The following is a 16,486-nucleotide window of genomic DNA, read 5'->3' on the forward strand; positions in this document are numbered from 1 at the left end:
TTTCACTATAGGCGTTAAATTTACAGGCATCCTGTCGATGAGCTGTTTTTGGAGAGGTCTTTGGGTGCAGAGGTATTGTTTTTTGTGCTCTGTGTGATGCCTTTGGAACAACATCACTGCTGAAATTTGAGACCAAGCCTGAGGTTTAGATAAGGCAGGATTTCGAGGCTTCCTCTTATTTAGCGTGAGACAGCAAACATTACTGACCGAAACATAATGGTTTGATTCTGTCCAAGGGGCTTTACCCGGAGTCTCATGGCATCGTTGGAAACTCCATGTATGACCCAGGGTTTGATGCAATCTTCACCCTGAGAGGCCGAGAGAAGCTCAATCACCGCTGGTGGGGAGGACAGCCAGTAAGTACTGCCAGGAAACAGCAAGAGCTTTTCTTTTAGAGTCGACTACACAAGTGGAAGGACAAATCAGTCAGAGCAGAGGCTGGAGTGACTGAAATCAGCTGTAGATTTACTCAAATTTGAGCTAAAGAGTTGATAAGGAGCATTCCAGCACTGTTAGCATATTAAAAAGTAATTGATGTGCGTCAGCAATCTGCTGTACAGGCGTTAGTGTCAGGTGGACTAATAGACGCCGGTGCCTTCACACACTGGGATCACCTTCATGCTGCAGTTTATGAGCTTGGCTTCCTCGCACTCATGTTACTGTTTGTGTTACAGCAGCATCCTAATAATCTGTGTTGGCCTGATAAATACTGAGACCTTTGTTTAGATCTGGATCACAGCGCAAGGACAAGGAGTGAAGGCTGCTACCTTCTTCTGGCCTGTGTAAGTCTGCACACGCACGCACGCACACACACGCACACACACACGCACACACACACACACACACACACACACGCGCACACACACACACACGCACACACACACGCACACACACACACACACACGCACACACACACGCACACACACGCACACACACACACGCACACACACGCACACGCACACACACACACACACGCACACACGCACGCACACGCACACACACACACGCACACACACACACGCACACACACACACACACACACGCACACACACACACACGCACACACACACGCACACACACACACACACACGCACACACACACGCACACACACGCACACGCACACACACACACACACACGCACACACGCACGCACACGCACACACACACACGCACACACACACACACACACGCACACACGCACGCACACGCACACACACACACGCACACACACACACACACACACACACACACACACAGTTCTTGGTTGATCAAAGCCGTGGCTGGAATGTCACGACTGCCTTTGGAATATATTCTGTTTGTTGATCCATGTGAAAAGTTACCAGCTGACTTCGGTTCAGCAGTTTTGCTAATTATTTTTCATACTTGATCTGTGTTTGATATGAACGCTGACTGAGGAACCAATGAGCTCTTACCATGTTGAGGCCCTCGGTGCCCGTCCGTCTGTCCTCCTACAGGACCGGTGAGACTTCAGTCTAACTCAGCTTCAGTGATCACCTTGGTTGTCTTCAGTCAAACTGTGACCAAGGTCAACTTCATATTTTGTTTCAGTTTTACAAGAACTGCTAGTCCTCCTACAGTATTGGTCAAATTCGAGTGAAACACGTGCACACAGTGATCACCTCGTGGTTCTTCACTCACTCTGTGCTCATGGATATCTGGAGAAGCACTACATTGCTAATTTTCTAATATCGAAGCTGCTAAACTGCAGCAAACACTAAATCTCTGTATCACTGACATGTAACTGTGTGTGTGATGGTAAGTCTGTTGTGACAAACTGTCCGTGCAGCTCTGGTAGGTCAGAGATCATCCACTCAAAGGCTGATTTTCCAGTTCCATCATTTAAACTATGAAATGTTGTATTGTTGCCTTTAGATGGGACAAACCTCATCAGCCTTCTTGTATGCAAACGAATGGAGATTCTAATGTGTGCTTCATTCTGTTTGCTTTTACTTCATGGTCCACACTTATTAATTACACTTCTTAAAAGTAACTGCGTGGTTACACTCTTCTTTTGTTTGTAATAATCTGATCTTATTTTTCTTGTGGTTTGCCACCATGTGGCAGTTTTAGTAAATGTTTGGTGAGATGTAACAAAGGCAGATTAATAGTTTCTGGAAAAGGGGAAATATTTGCCCACTTGTCTGTTGGAAACACTTAAACGTGTCCTGGAGTTCTTCTCCAGCCTCCCAATGACATTTCCTATGGGCATTGTATGCCTGTCTATAGCCGCCTACTGTCCCACCCCCTGTACAGCGTAATGGTCAAAGGATTTGCTGGGCGATGCGTGCCAATACCTCCAGCTTCACAACAAAATGTTTTAACCTGCAGTCTTTCTAATGGCCAGTAGGAGGCGACGCCTCGGGTGTAAAAAGGAGTTCGCCTGAACAGGATCTGTGGCCTTAGTAAACTCTTTCTTGAGTTGATGGTCTGTCAGATCAAGTCTTGATGAGTATAATTATATTTACTCAGTAAATCTCAGTTTTATTACAGTCAAAAATGATTCCTAGCCTTGGCTTCTCAGTCAGACCCAGCAGCCTTTTAGACAACAGTAATGTAGATCATCTGTTTTTAAACCACACTGAAGTTTAACACTGTATGTCCAGCCTGTGATGCAGCTGCAGCGTTCACCAACCAAACAGGAACATCTGTATATAGCTTAAGATGCCATAATTGTGAGTGGCTGTGTTTCAGCTCGTAGAGCAGGTCGTCTAAAGTCTGAATGTCGGTGGATTGATCCCCGTCCAAGGGGAAGCATCATTTGCTGATGCTTCCTATGTGTAGGCTCAGGTAAATGAGCAATGGTGTTGTAGAAGTACCAGCCCGTTTACTGTGTTTAGAGAAAACTGCTCACTTCTGCAACAATAGGACATTTTTGAACTTTTCACCCAGTAAAAAGGTTTGTGTTAAGCTGGGCTTCAGTTCAGGAACAACTAAGAACATTAAGAATGATTCTCTACAGTTCGAGTCATTTAGTGTGTTGTTTGCATCTGTGGGTACCAAATAATACTGAGCTTGTGTCGCGCTGTCCTTACCTGCTCAGTGAAAGTCTGCAGAGTTTAAGTAAACATGCTTAGCGTTAATGTGTGTAAGTGACCTCAGAGCTGTCCAGGACTGCAGAATGTGGCTGTTCATGCTCCCTCGGGCTGTTGCATTACACCTACAACTCAGAGGAGCCCACATTTGTCAGCAAAGCAGGCTTTTACAGAACAGGGGGTACATCTCTGCAGAGAGATGGCAGTGGGCTGTTTTTATAGCAATTAGTGCAAATGGGCCTGTTTACACTGCGCAGGATTCCTCTGTGAAGCCGGGTCGCAGACGTGCCACTCTGTAGAGCCGTGGGGGCCAAAGACTGGTTTACATTGCTTTTCTTGCACTTGGCAGTGACAGAGCTGTGTGAGAAAGAGGCAGGAGAGTGCATATGAGATTTCTGTGTGCTTGAGAAAGCCTTCTTTATACAACCTATTTCATAGTTTGATGATTCAGAGGTGGGACCAAGTCATTGTTTTGCAAGTCTCAAGTAAGTCTCAAGTCTTTATCCTCAAGTCTCAAGTCAAGTCTCAAGTAATGTCAGGCAAGTCAGAGTCGAGTCTCAAGTCACTGGTGTAAAAGTCCGAGTCAAGTCACAAGTCTGAAACTTTGAATTTCAAGTCCTTTCGAGTCTTTAAAAAAAAAAAAAACGAAAAAATAATGTTGCAGTTATGCTAAATGTAAATATTAGACCATGTAATTTTAAAATCTGTGTTTTTCTCAACACATGACAAAATAGTGAACTTAGAAAATATACACAAATTGTGAAATTGCACCTCTTTAAAATGCAGCTCAATTAAACCTAGCTCCAAGAATAATTTTCACCGACAGTTCTGAGATACGCTGCATGTTATTCTTGGATGCGGTTGTAGGACCAGCTTTAAAATCGCATGACAAAAATATCATACACATTAAAAAAAACTGTATCACCAACGTAGCCTGGACAACATTTGCTAGTTAGATGAAGTCAGCTATCTCATCTTAGCATATTTATATGCATATTTATAATTATACGGTTCTTGGAGTGAGTGCACACACTCATGAAGTTTAGTAACTTCCGGTCACTGCAACAAGCCCAGGTACAGTTTACCGACGGATGGGTGCAGGACCTTGAAATGCACCGTGTAGAAAGTAAAGACCATCGTACGTATCATAAGTTTACCAGTCTCACAAATCGTCTTCATAAATACACATTCGTTAACCGTTTATTAATAGGACCTTTGAGATCAACGGTAATTAATTAGTAGTGGAAATAATTTCTGGTAGCATCACAGAAATGTAGCAGTGACAATAATACTGTATGCTGTAATCGTACTGGGCAATTAGTGATACAAAAAACCTGTTTTATCCTGTGAATAAAAGTATATGTTTTTGTCAATGTACCATAATAACAGAAGCGAAACGCAATATTGTGTCAGGACAATTTACTATTTATGCACAATAAATAAAGGAGCATAGCGCGACCATTTCTGTTCAGCGCCAGACTTGCTTGTAACCTATATCACCAATTATGTTAAGAAAAATGACGCATTAACTACAACAGCAGACTGACCTTTGTGTAAATGCTTGGAGCAGACTAACCTGTGAGCTGGAGGGTTCTGGGACGTTATATTTGACCTTTGAATGGCTGCAATCCAGTCGCCTCTTTGTTACTTCGGAAACATGGCTCGAACAATTTCTCTTCAACGACGTAATCCGATAACAACCGATCTCTTTACCCGTCGGCTTCCCGTGGCTGTCATGCGACCGGCTATTGCAGTTAATAATACAACAGCTTCTTGTGTTTCTTTTTATCGCTGTGTGACTGATTTTAATTGAAAGCCTGCGTGCGCTAGTACCGCTTGCCACGAGTTCCCAGAATCCTTTGCGGTTCTACCCGTGAATGACGTCACATTTTCAATCTCTATATAATATGCATGTTAAATTTTGTATTTGGGGTAAAATATCAAGTCTTTTCAAGTAAACCGGTTCAAGTCCAATTCAAGTCCCAAGTCATTGGTGTAAAAGTCCAAGTCAAGTCACAAGTCTTAGAACATTTTTTCAAGTCAAGTCTAAAGTCATAAAATTAATGACTCGAGTCTGACTCGAGTCCAAGTCATGTGACTCGAGTCCACACCTCTGTGATGATTTAGCAGCAACGCTATGGGCCCTGGGATAGTAACAGGGACCAGGGATTGTCTGGCTGCCTGTTTCAAAGTCTGTGTTGGGTTCAGCTTTTTGGGAGGTCCTCAAACTAACCACGGGCACAGAAAACGAGTGGGAGTGCACCAAAAACCCAGTGGGAGGTGTGAGGGACAGAACTGAAAATGTTAGCATCGACAAAAATACAGGAAGGCAGCAGACAGGGAGAGAAATGCCTGCTGTAAAGTGTTACAACTGTGCGACCACAGGTTGCTGTTCCCCCACACTCACACCCACTCCCACCGTGTGTCACACATCCGGGCTTCGTCTCAGACCTGATAGCTGACAGCTGTGGACTCTATGACAGCCAGCAGCTTGGTCGGTGCATTAGATGCTGAGACACACTTTGCCCTTCTCTAAAATACAGGCTGTAATGTTAGTCACCTCAAAGCACTTTATACTGCAATGTAAAGACCCCACAGTATTAAAGAGAGAACCCAGACAATTAGACAGCCCCTTATGAGCAGCACTTGGTGACAGCAGGAAGGTAAAACTCCCTTTTGATAGGAAGAAACCTCTGGCAGGCTCAGGCAGAGGCAGCCATCTGCCATGACCGGTTTGGAGGGGAAAGAGTAGCATATAGAGATCGAGCACAAAACACAAGCTACAGGGAAGAGAAGGCGAAAGTCAATAATGCGAAACAGAGCAAGACTGTACATGCGTGAGGAGTGGCATATTAACATGTCGGTATGTTGCTCTTGACACCATAAATTGTGCTGTGTAGCTGTGTTCAAATACTCTACTGATCCATATATGGCATAACCCTGCCTGCTGGTATGAAGCTGGCTCTCCTGAGGGTAAGAATTCAGTGCGCTTCAGAGGAAAAGTTCACCTGAGTTTGGAAATCAACAATTAAGCACAGCTCATGTTAGAGCTCTTACTATAAGGACAGATCTCACCATTAGTTGTTGGGTGGAGGCTCTGTGAACCCACTGCGAGTACACGAGCACAGCGAGACTTTGAGAAGGACCGAGCTAAGAAACAAAGAAAAGGACAGCCTGATACGTTCACACAGCGCCCCATCTGGTTTCAGCTCAGCGAGACTGAGATTTTCACAGGACAATGAGGCAAAGCGTACAGATCTTTGTAAGCAGAGTGATGGAGTTCAGCATCTTCTAGCATGTGTGACAGACCTGTACCATAAATGGCTTGGAGCTCGACTCCAGCGAACAGCGAGCAGGTGAGGGAGCTGCTCCAGGTGATGAGCCAGCTGGAGACTGTGCAGACATCGTAGATCGTAGTCTTCAGTTTGTGTGTGTGTGTGTGTGTGTGTGTGTGTGTGTGTGTGTGTGTGTGTGTGTGTGTGTGTGTGTGTGTGTTCCAGTGCCATCCCTTTGGAGAGGAGGATACTGACTATGCTGCAGTGGCTTCACCTCCCTGAAGGAGAAAGGTGAGCTGTATGTTTGATTGTGTTACATCTTCTTACCTTCCTTTTCATTTTCTTTGACATTTGGAACTGCTTGTTCCCTCTTTAATTAATCGAGACAGAGAAAGTGACACTGATGTAAAGTAGAATAGCTCCATGCAGTGGATACGTACCACAGCGTACCACAGCGGGACCCTCAGTTCATCGAATGTCCAAAACAAACCGTTTTAGCTCCTTTGAGTCCTTTAAATGAGCTTTCTTCTGATTGGCTGCCACTTGTGCATAAGAGTTCTCTGATGTATATCTGAGGGATATCTGCTCTTGCTGACATCATAAAGTGCCAAGTGTGGAAAGCTTTTCAAGCAGTCTGAAACCGGGGCTTTCAGCTCACGGGTTTCATGGTTTGTTTAGCTCCTCCCCAAACTTGAAATTTGCCTGGATACCTTTAAAGGATGACAGGATGACTTCACTCTCTTCTTGCCATTTTCTTTTCTTTTCCTTGCCAGTTTGCCTCACTTTGTTACAACCTAAATTAAGTAATAAGAGCTACAGTTACAGATTTTGACCAAAAAGCCTGTGACCTTAAAGAAGGAAACATCTACGCAAACATCGTTATTATCAGCCAACGTTAATATAATGTTCTAGCACTTTAAGCTCAAACTAAGTGTGGAAACAATCGTTTTTCATTTAAATAAAAGTTGGAGTCATTTCTCCATTCAGTGCTCATTTCTGTTGCTCTGCTTAACGAGCTGGTGAGTAATGCTGGCTGAAGGTGAGTTTGCCTGATAGCTAAAAATGAAAAAACAACAAGTTTTAACATCACCTAAATAACATAGCAGTCGGTGGCATTGGTTATATCTGTTTGTTGTCAGTATCCGGCCAATAACAGTATATTAAATAGTTGTTTTTTGGGTTATTTCTTTGCTAATTGTTACCTGTTAAACAGCTCAGGAGAAGGGTGTGCAGTAAAACCTATTTTTCTATGTGAGATATTCACCATGTTGGCAGCTGGATCACAAGAGTCCAAACCAGCCTCTGGAAACTTTATTTCTTGATGTTACTTCCACTAGAAGTCGACTTTGACTCACCTTTTGTTGCAGGCCTTATGTTTACGCCATGCACTCTGAGCAGCCGGACATATACGCACACAAAACGGGGCCCATGAGCACTGATGTAAGTACTCTGTATCTGCACAAACGTCTTGTGGCATGTTTGTGGAAAGCATGCAGTAAAGGAACATCCAAAATGTTTGTTTGGAGGATGACTCGCTCTGTGTGCTCTAGCTGAACATCTCTCTGAGGATGGTTGACAAAATTATTGGCCAGCTCATGGATGGACTCAAGCAGATGAAACTGCACCGCTGTGTCAACATCGTCCTGGTCGGGGATCACGGTACGGACACACACACACCAGCACAGGTGTGTGCGGAGGTATTACATGCTTGAGGACTGCAGGCATGTTCAGCACGCACAGCAGCATCTGTGAAGCAGAAGCTTATACAGAATAACATTGCTTCATTCCAGTTGCGTGACTACCAGTGACTAAGACACAGGGCTAACGGTGGAACACAGATTAAATACGCACAGGGAAGGTCAAGTGAACGCAGGTGATACACATTAAAACAGTTAATGTAATCACCTGAGACAGATAACCAGCCGAAGATCTGAACTCTTCAGGAATCATTCACATTAGTTCTTGTGAGGAAATGAAATAACAGTGGACACTTTTGCCTTCTGCTTGCTGTGTGTAAGCCACAGTGAACGAGCAGTACATGCTGTATTCAGATTGAAAGGAGGAGTGGGGTGAAGTTGCTCATCAACTGCAGACCAGCAGCTTAAATAGCGCAGCCTATACAAGTGGAAGAAGTGATTGTATGTTCCTCTCCTGCATTTGTAATTTTGATCACTTGAAATGAACAGTCTCTAATTTTTATGTTAGTTTACAAAACTTACAAACTCAGCAGGGGTCAAAACATTATTTCGCTCACAGCTAATTAGACGTGTAGAGGACATTAAAAGCCGTCAGCTGATGGGACCTAGCAATTACATCAGCTGATCTTAACCTTTCACTCTGACCAACACACTAAAGTTTCCCACATTAAATGTTATATCACGTAGCTACAGCTGAGATATGTATGGTGACAATAATAATCAGGGCAGGTAAGTTTCCACCAGGTTTACTTACAATCTTTAGTCCAGTGATTAGAAACCGGACCCAAACTGGAATGAGCTGTTGGAGCATGAACTTGGTTTTTGGCTTCAGCTGCTCACATTCCCACATGTTCACAGGTATGGAAGAGGCCCACTGCGATCGCACCGAGTTTCTCAGTAACTATATGACCAGCGTTGATGACATCATCCTCGTCCCTGGGTCCGTAGGCAGAATACGCTCCAGACAGCCCAACAACAGGAAATGTAAGAAGTCAAGTTGGCGTCTTTGTTGTGTTTCTTTTCACTCTTATTCTCACTTTTGTTCAGCAAACATGAAAAAATAACTGTGGTTGAGAAATAAGTGTCTCATGTGATCTCACTGGGAGTGTACGCAGTCTCTCTTAGTGAATAAGTCAGTAAAGTTTATTTAGAAAGTATTCTGCACAGGCTAGGAGTCACAAAGTGCTGAACATCAAAGTAGAAAAAATAAAGATGAAAATGACGGTAACATCCAGTCGAGACACAGAAAAAAAGTAAAAGGTGGTTAAGTAAGAAGTTCCAATCAGTCCAAGTCTCAACAAAGAGCCTGTTGAAACAGGGAGGTTTAGATCTGCTTCGAAGGACAGAGTCAGCTAATCTGAGCTGTCACAGGATCCACAGTCTTAGTGCCACAGACTGCAGAGAGCCTGTGATCAAACAGTGCGAGCAGCAGTTTGTGTAGTGGGCAGCCTTGAGCCGTTCAGTGCGTCATATGTAAGTACAAGAATTTTATAATGAATCTTCAGGGAGCCGATGTAAAGGATATAAAATAGGAGTGATGCAGGTTTGCTACTAGAATGGCTGCAGCTTTTAATATTGCTCAGAAATGTGCAAGAAATGATTTATCTGGGCAGGTCAACAGGACATCACAGTAATCTAAGCACGATGACACAAATGCAAGAATTATTTTCTCCAGTTCAGCCGCGGAGACCATGTGTCGTAGTTTAGAAATGTTCCTTAAAAGAAGGAAATGGGATCGAGAGAAAGATTTTAGCCACAGAGGAATAAAAGAAGAAGCAAGATGAATGATTTCACGATACAGCAGAGCTGTAATCATGGTCTCAGCTGTGTTTACATTTAGAATGAGGTCAGTGCTAAAGCTCCGGTCACGTATCCAGGTTAAACGATGGAGTAGGGTGCACAGCCTGCCCAACTGGTGACGGTTAAAGACATATAGAGCTGAATGCCAGCTTACAATATATATCTCCTAAAGTGACAGTTGTAAATACATTGAATTAGGTTGAGAGCTAAAGGAAGAATGCAGAAAGAAAATAACAATGGGCCCAGAATTGAAGCTTTAGGTTAGAGAGGCAGTGTTACGGTGCACACTGAACGCGACAGACGCGACCAGAGCGTCAGGTTTACATGTAAAGTCAATGGAGGAGCGCGATGAAGCGCGACTGGGGGTCCCGCGAAAATTCAGAAGCAGATTTGCGTCGCGAAAACGAGCAAGTAGCACGACTGACGCGTTTGAAGTGCGAATAGAAATACGCGCGGCAGTTTGTGTGGTGCATTTTGTTCATTCACGCGTATCGCATCTACCGCGAATCTGAACTCCAGCTTCAAGTCGCACTGCGACAACCAATCAGGAGCCTGGTGACGTGATGCTCTGACCTAGTTCAAAGTGGCGGGCCCAGCCAAAGCCATTAACAATATGGAGGAAAGGCTCATCAACGCCGTAGCAAATCACCCGGAGCTGTACGACACCAGCTGCTTTCTCCACCGAGAAGTTTAATATTATTTCAAATAACGTTTTGTAATGACTAATGTCTCAGTTCTACTACACAGCAAATACTGGCACACAACTTGAAACATGTAGAATTGATTTCATATCATACTAATGAAAAAATAAACTACTATATAGGAACATAGTGGAGACCGATTATTTAAGAGAATAAAGAGAGGTTAGTTTATTTTGGAGGCAAGCTCCATTTATTAAGAAAACTTTAAAAAGGCAGGAACGCTCTTTAGAGGTTTGTGAGTGGCTCAGAGCCGTTGTGGGGACGTCACTGGGACTTCAAATGAGCATATATTAGCACAGATATCAATAAAGGACTACCGTGTTAAACACACCGCAGGCAGATGAACAGGCGCTCTGCAGGTGGGATTGAATGCCTGTAGTTGGTGTTTAGGCGGCGATTCTGGGACCGACAGCAGCTCCTCAAACTGGGCGAGTGAAAGACAGTGGTACCGCTGAAAGCGGTCGTCATCCAGACGCAGCTCCTGGAGCTCACCAAACTGCTCACGCCTCTGGAGGACCTGATGGACCCAGGTATGGCGAGGACGTCCTTTACGCCGCTGCTCTCCACAGTAAATAGAGAAGGGAGACTCTCTCTTCAAACGATCAACAGCTGACATCTTGCAAACATACCGTCTGGCACTACTTCCTCCCACATTTCCGCTTCACGCGCGTGAAAATTGCATATTTTGAAGCGCGACCAATTCGTGTTGGTCAATGTGCACGCGACCAGCTAGGGATGTCTATCATGTTCGGTGTGAACGCACCGTTAGGGGTTCAAGAAGGCCCCTGCACCTCCTGAAGCTCCGTTGTTCCACAAAAGGAAAAAACAACCTCTGTCCCCACTGCTGTTCTGCATAGGCCTGAACCCCCTCAGTGAGATCATTAACAAGACTGGCTACGGATACCGACTACGGAACGGAGCAGTTGTCAGCCGCCTCCTGTACATGGATGACATCAAGCTGTATGCCAAGAGTGAACGAGACATCGATTCACTGATCCACACTACCAGGCTATACAGCAATGACATTGGAATGTCGTTCGGACTGGAGAAGTGTAGTCGGATGGTAACAAAGAGAGGGAAGGTAGTCAGAACTGAGGGGATTGAACTACCAGAAGGCAACATTGCAGACATAGAGGACAGTTACAAGTACCTGGGGATCCCGCAGGCGAATGGGAACCATGAAGAGGCCGCTAGAAAAGCTGCAACCACCAAGTACCTGCAGAGGGTCAGGCAAGTCCTGAGGAGTCAGCTGAATGGTAAGAACAAGATCCGGGCCATCAACACGTACGCCCTGCCCGTGATCAGGTACCCTGCTGGGGTAATAGGCTGGCCAAAGGAGGAGATAGAAGCCACTGACATAAAGACAAGAAAGCTCCTTACCATGCATGGAGGGTTTCACCCCAAGTCCAGCACCCTGAGGCTGTACGCTAAACGGAAGGAAGGGGGCCGGGGACTGGTGAGTGTCAGCACCACAGTCCAGGATGAGACAAGGAACATCCAAGAATACATTGGGAAGATGGCCCCAACTGACCGAGTGCTCAGTGAATACCTCAGGCAGCAGAAACCCAAGAAAGAGGAGGGAGACGAGGAACCATCATGGAAGGACAGGCCCCTGCACGGTATGTACCACCGGCAGATAGAGGAGGTGGCTGATATCCAGAAATCCTACCAGTGGCTGGACAAAGCTGGACTGAAAGACAGCACAGAGGCACTAATCATGGCAGCACAAGAACAAGCTCTGAGTACAAGATCCATAGAGGCTGGGGTCTATCACACCAGGCAAGACCCCAGGTGCAGGCTGTGTAAAGATGCCCCAGAGACAATCCAGCACATAACAGCAGGGTGCAAGATGCTAGCAGGCAAGGCATACATGGAACGCCATAACCAAGTGGCCGGCATAGTGTACAGGAACATCTGTGCCGAGTATAACCTAGAAGTCCCGAGGTCAAAATGGGAGATGCCCCCAAGGGTGGTGGAGAATGATAGGCGAGTGGCTCCAGCAGATCCCGGGAACAACATCGGAGATCTCTGTCCAGAAGAGCGCAGTCCTGGGAACAGCTAAGATACTGCGCAGGACCCTCAAGCTCCCAGGCCTCTGGTAGAGGACCCGAGCTTGAAGGATAAACCGCCCGCAGGGGCGTGCTGGGTGTTTTTTTTATTTTTTTATTTTATTTTTATTAATTTGTGCATTTGTTTTTTTCTAGCAGTGTTTTAATAGTTCTGACTGCTGAGTTAAAATGAGCACTTGTTGCTTTTCCCATTTACTGCTTGTTGTTGCTTACTTTTGCTTACTTTGCTTACTTGCTTTGTTTTAGTTTGTCAGGACCATCTTTCCTTATAGTGCTAGCAAACATTCACAGTGACACTTTAATTACCAGGCTTGTAAAAGGCCTTTGAATCTAATGGGCTAATTTTTCACTCGGCCTCATTGGATCTGTGAGGAGTTCTCCTTACTGATGTCGGTCGTCTCTACAGCAGACTGGTGTTGACACTATGAGCCTGCACATTGCAAACAAATGTTTGCGTTTGCAATCTCATCTTATGCATTCTTTTTACTCCTCGTTGGAAGAATGGAAGTTTTCACAAACCAAGATCAAAACGTCCAGTCTGCTGTAAAAATCATAATAAAAAGACACGTTTTTACATGTGACATAAATAACACTACTTCTTGTTGTTCGTCGCCATCAGCACAGGAAAAGGAGTGGACTCAAAAACAACTTTACGTCCAACGACTTTGTGACAGAAGGAGTCAGTTCATTGCCATCGGGGCGCAGCAGTTTCGCCTAAGAGTGCAAAGGATGCGCTGGCTTGAGATCCACATTGGAAAGCATGATGAAAAGACTCAGTGTCTTAGAAGCACGCCCTCCTGAGAGTGCTGCCAGACGTCAGTTTGGAACAGGCAGAGGCTCATCTCCAACACCCAGAGAGGACCCACTTCTCCTCCCCTCATCTACAGCTCCGGTGCCACTGTGCCAGTTCCAAGAGTAGACGGATGGCTTTTTCTCCCAGTCACGTCTCTATCTCCTTCACTTATCATTCCTTATCTACAGCTTCACCCGTCCAACATCTGACACTCGCCTGCCAGTTAAAGGAATGAAAGAGACTTCGATGATATTTGGAGTAAATCAAAACTGAACCGGAGTGAAGCCCGAGTGAAAACAGGAGTTACCGTGTGTACAGCTGAGGTTTCCCAGTCTGCCTGAACAGAGGCACAAAATCCAGAACCAAACAAATGAAAGACTTAGGAGTCCCAGTAAATGCATACTGTCACATTTAAAGGCTAGATAACGCTGTATTTAGTCATTTCTACAGTTTATGGAGTTTTCATAGTTCATAGTTTTGTATTCTCACCAACTTTGTGAACACAGTAACTCAAGAAAGAAGTCACGTAGGATTTTCAAAACGATACCATAGGCGCGTCTACTTGGAGGCTGAGGGGTAGCGCTGGTCACCACCAGTATTTTTAAATAAAGCCTTTGTATCCAAATAATGTCTCTGCATTTGGTTTATTATGTGATTTTCCCAAAAAAGGAATTCTCTTCAATATTTACTGGCAGTGACGGTGACACCGGGCAGCAGGAGCAACAAGTTAGAGAGCAGGCTTGTATATGTGCATGAAAAGGCTCCATGTTAATGCTAATGATGTGTTTGCTCTCACATGTCGTCCCCGTACCTTCCTGTGTTTGAACAGTGGACTCTGCATAGAAATTAAAACGGCCCAACTCCAGTCAGCTACAGTTGTTACTCGTCTGTGGAGTTTAAGCATCAGAATAAGAGTTTTATTATGGAGTCATAATGTTGAATTGTGTTAATGACAGTTACAGGTGTATATAGATATAACATAAATCTTTCCCATCCTACCCCGATTCTGGCTGTCTGTATCCGTGTCAGAGCTTAAAGAGATGGGGGGTTTGTAGGCAGACACACACCTTGGATGGGTCGGAGTCTGACACAGTATGCCCTTAAAATGATTATTATTACTTTGCAATGCTTTTCACTTCTGTTCATTGTTGTTTTTCAGATGACCCCAAAGCTGTTGTGGCCAATCTAACGGTAAGTGCTGTTTTTAAGATAATATAGGACCATGTAAGCTGTGTGGAGACAGAAAAGCATGTGCAGTGTTGTAAAAGAAAAAAATGATGCAAAGAAAGAAACATGAAATAGATGTGTCAGTCAGCTCTCTGCTCGTGTTGTTTTCTTGTAGTGTAAGAAAGCAGACCAGCACTTCAAAGCGTACTTGAAGCAGCACCTGCCAAAGAGACTGCACTACGCCAACAATCAACGCATTGAGGATGTCCATCTCCTGGTGGACAGGAAGTGGCACATTGCCAGGTACAAGAGGAACACTTAAACATGAAATACTCATACAGTACACACGAGGCAAACTTGAACACTCTAAGAGGAAGATTGTTTTTCCTGACTCTTATCCTGAAAACACAACTGGATCAATTTGACATACGCAGCTTGTTTTAGGCTGATGGACATTTTTTAATGAGAATATAATGAGCAGCAAAAATCTACGTAATGTCATAAAACGCTGTGTGAGACATGGCAGGATCCAAAACTCACAAACAGCTTTACTGCTGGATTCACTAAATACTGGGACCACAGAACACACAGCAGCAGCAATGAGGGAGACACAGACGGTATGCAGAGAGGTCAGACCTGGGGAACAAGATCTAACTCACAAGACAGGGACAAGCTGCACAGGACAGGAGACGGTCAAAGCAAAGCAGCAAGTATCACGAGGAGTTTAATAAAAGAGCAGTTAATATTTTAGAATAAAACCTACAGAGCATCAGATAAAATGGTTGATAAATCTTGTTTGATCGGACATCTTTAGGCTAGATATGGGATGAGAACTGTGTCCGTCCTCCCGTGGGCAGATACCGTCTCACATGACGCCCCACCTGACAAAGGACACGTGGAACTTCAGCTCAGGGTTTAAATCCGACTTGATCAGTTCTCTCAGTTGAGTCAGGGCACACAGTAATCACATACTCACTACAGAACTGTGAGGATGAATCTCCCTCAGCCTGCGTGGAAATCATGAAGAAGGTCCTCCTCAAAACTATTTCTTTGTCAGATGTCATCCAGGTGATAGTTTGGCAGAAATCCTTCTTCACGGTTTTAATGCTTATTTCTCACAGTGGTTATAGGTTGTAGAGCAGATAAAACAAAATGTTATTACCCATAGATTGTATATAAATGGATCCACATGAGGACAAATTATTAGTGCCTCTATTAAATTTAAAGTGTGTATCAAAAAAGTCCCATTTTACAAAAGAGCAACAGATTTTTAACAAAGCATTATTAGACATATGTTTTCTTTTGAAAGCATGAATTATTTCTATTCACACACAATAACAGAATTATTTCAGGAAAAGATGGCCAGGCTGGTTATTATTAGCCACTTGGAAAAACAGAGCTGTGCAATGATGTGCTTTATAAGACTCAGCTTGTAAAATCAAGTTGAGGGTCATCTATCAATTTACACACAGTATATAAAAATCTGCAAGTGTTTGAGCCGTCACCTGTGAAAGCATCATGACACAAACCAAGGAAAAATATTTAGAGTCGGGAAAAAGAAATTGTTGATCACTAAGCAGAAGATGGAGATACAGAGTTATCACAAGTGTCAAGAACTGGAGTAAGAAGTATCATCAAGCCACACAATACAGAACGAGCCTGATAGAGGTAAGAAGCAAAGATTTCAACGAGGTGTCCGATGACCCCAGAACAACTGCCAAGACACTCGGCAATGACTTAGCCAAGTCAGGAATTGTAGTCTCATAGGAGACCGTCACTGGAATCCTGAGCAGGAATGGACTGTGAGGTTGCAGAGTAAGCAAAACTGCAGAAGAGACACCATCAAGCCAGGCTGAAGTGTGCCCTGAAGAACCTGGAAAAAGATTATGCATATTGGAAGCATGTCCTTTGGTCAGATGAGACAATACTA

General features: G+C 44.3%; 1 protein-coding gene across 6 annotated transcripts in view; it reads left to right on the plus strand.

Moving 5' to 3' along the window:
- The window catches only part of enpp2 (ectonucleotide pyrophosphatase/phosphodiesterase 2), an 88,563-nt gene that overhangs the window by 49,412 nt on the left and 22,665 nt on the right, over positions 1–16,486 (plus strand). For all 6 annotated transcript variants that reach the window (XM_085422035.1, XM_085422036.1, XM_085422037.1 and 3 more), the window contains 8 exons: positions 237–356; positions 727–782; positions 6,555–6,620; positions 7,697–7,769; positions 7,880–7,988; positions 8,885–9,010; positions 14,549–14,580; positions 14,732–14,859. In XM_085422035.1, coding sequence (XP_085278161.1) covers positions 237–356; positions 727–782; positions 6,555–6,620; positions 7,697–7,769; positions 7,880–7,988; positions 8,885–9,010; positions 14,549–14,580; positions 14,732–14,859 — 710 coding nt within the window. The remainder of the gene's footprint in view (positions 1–236; positions 357–726; positions 783–6,554; positions 6,621–7,696; positions 7,770–7,879; positions 7,989–8,884; positions 9,011–14,548; positions 14,581–14,731; positions 14,860–16,486) is intronic.

The sequence above is a fragment of the Rhamphochromis longiceps genome, linkage group LG11 (assembly GCF_057381845.1).
Source record: "Rhamphochromis longiceps isolate RC_006_pf linkage group LG11, R_longiceps_female_GT1.1, whole genome shotgun sequence".
NCBI classification, from domain to species: domain Eukaryota; kingdom Metazoa; phylum Chordata; class Actinopteri; order Cichliformes; family Cichlidae; genus Rhamphochromis; species Rhamphochromis longiceps.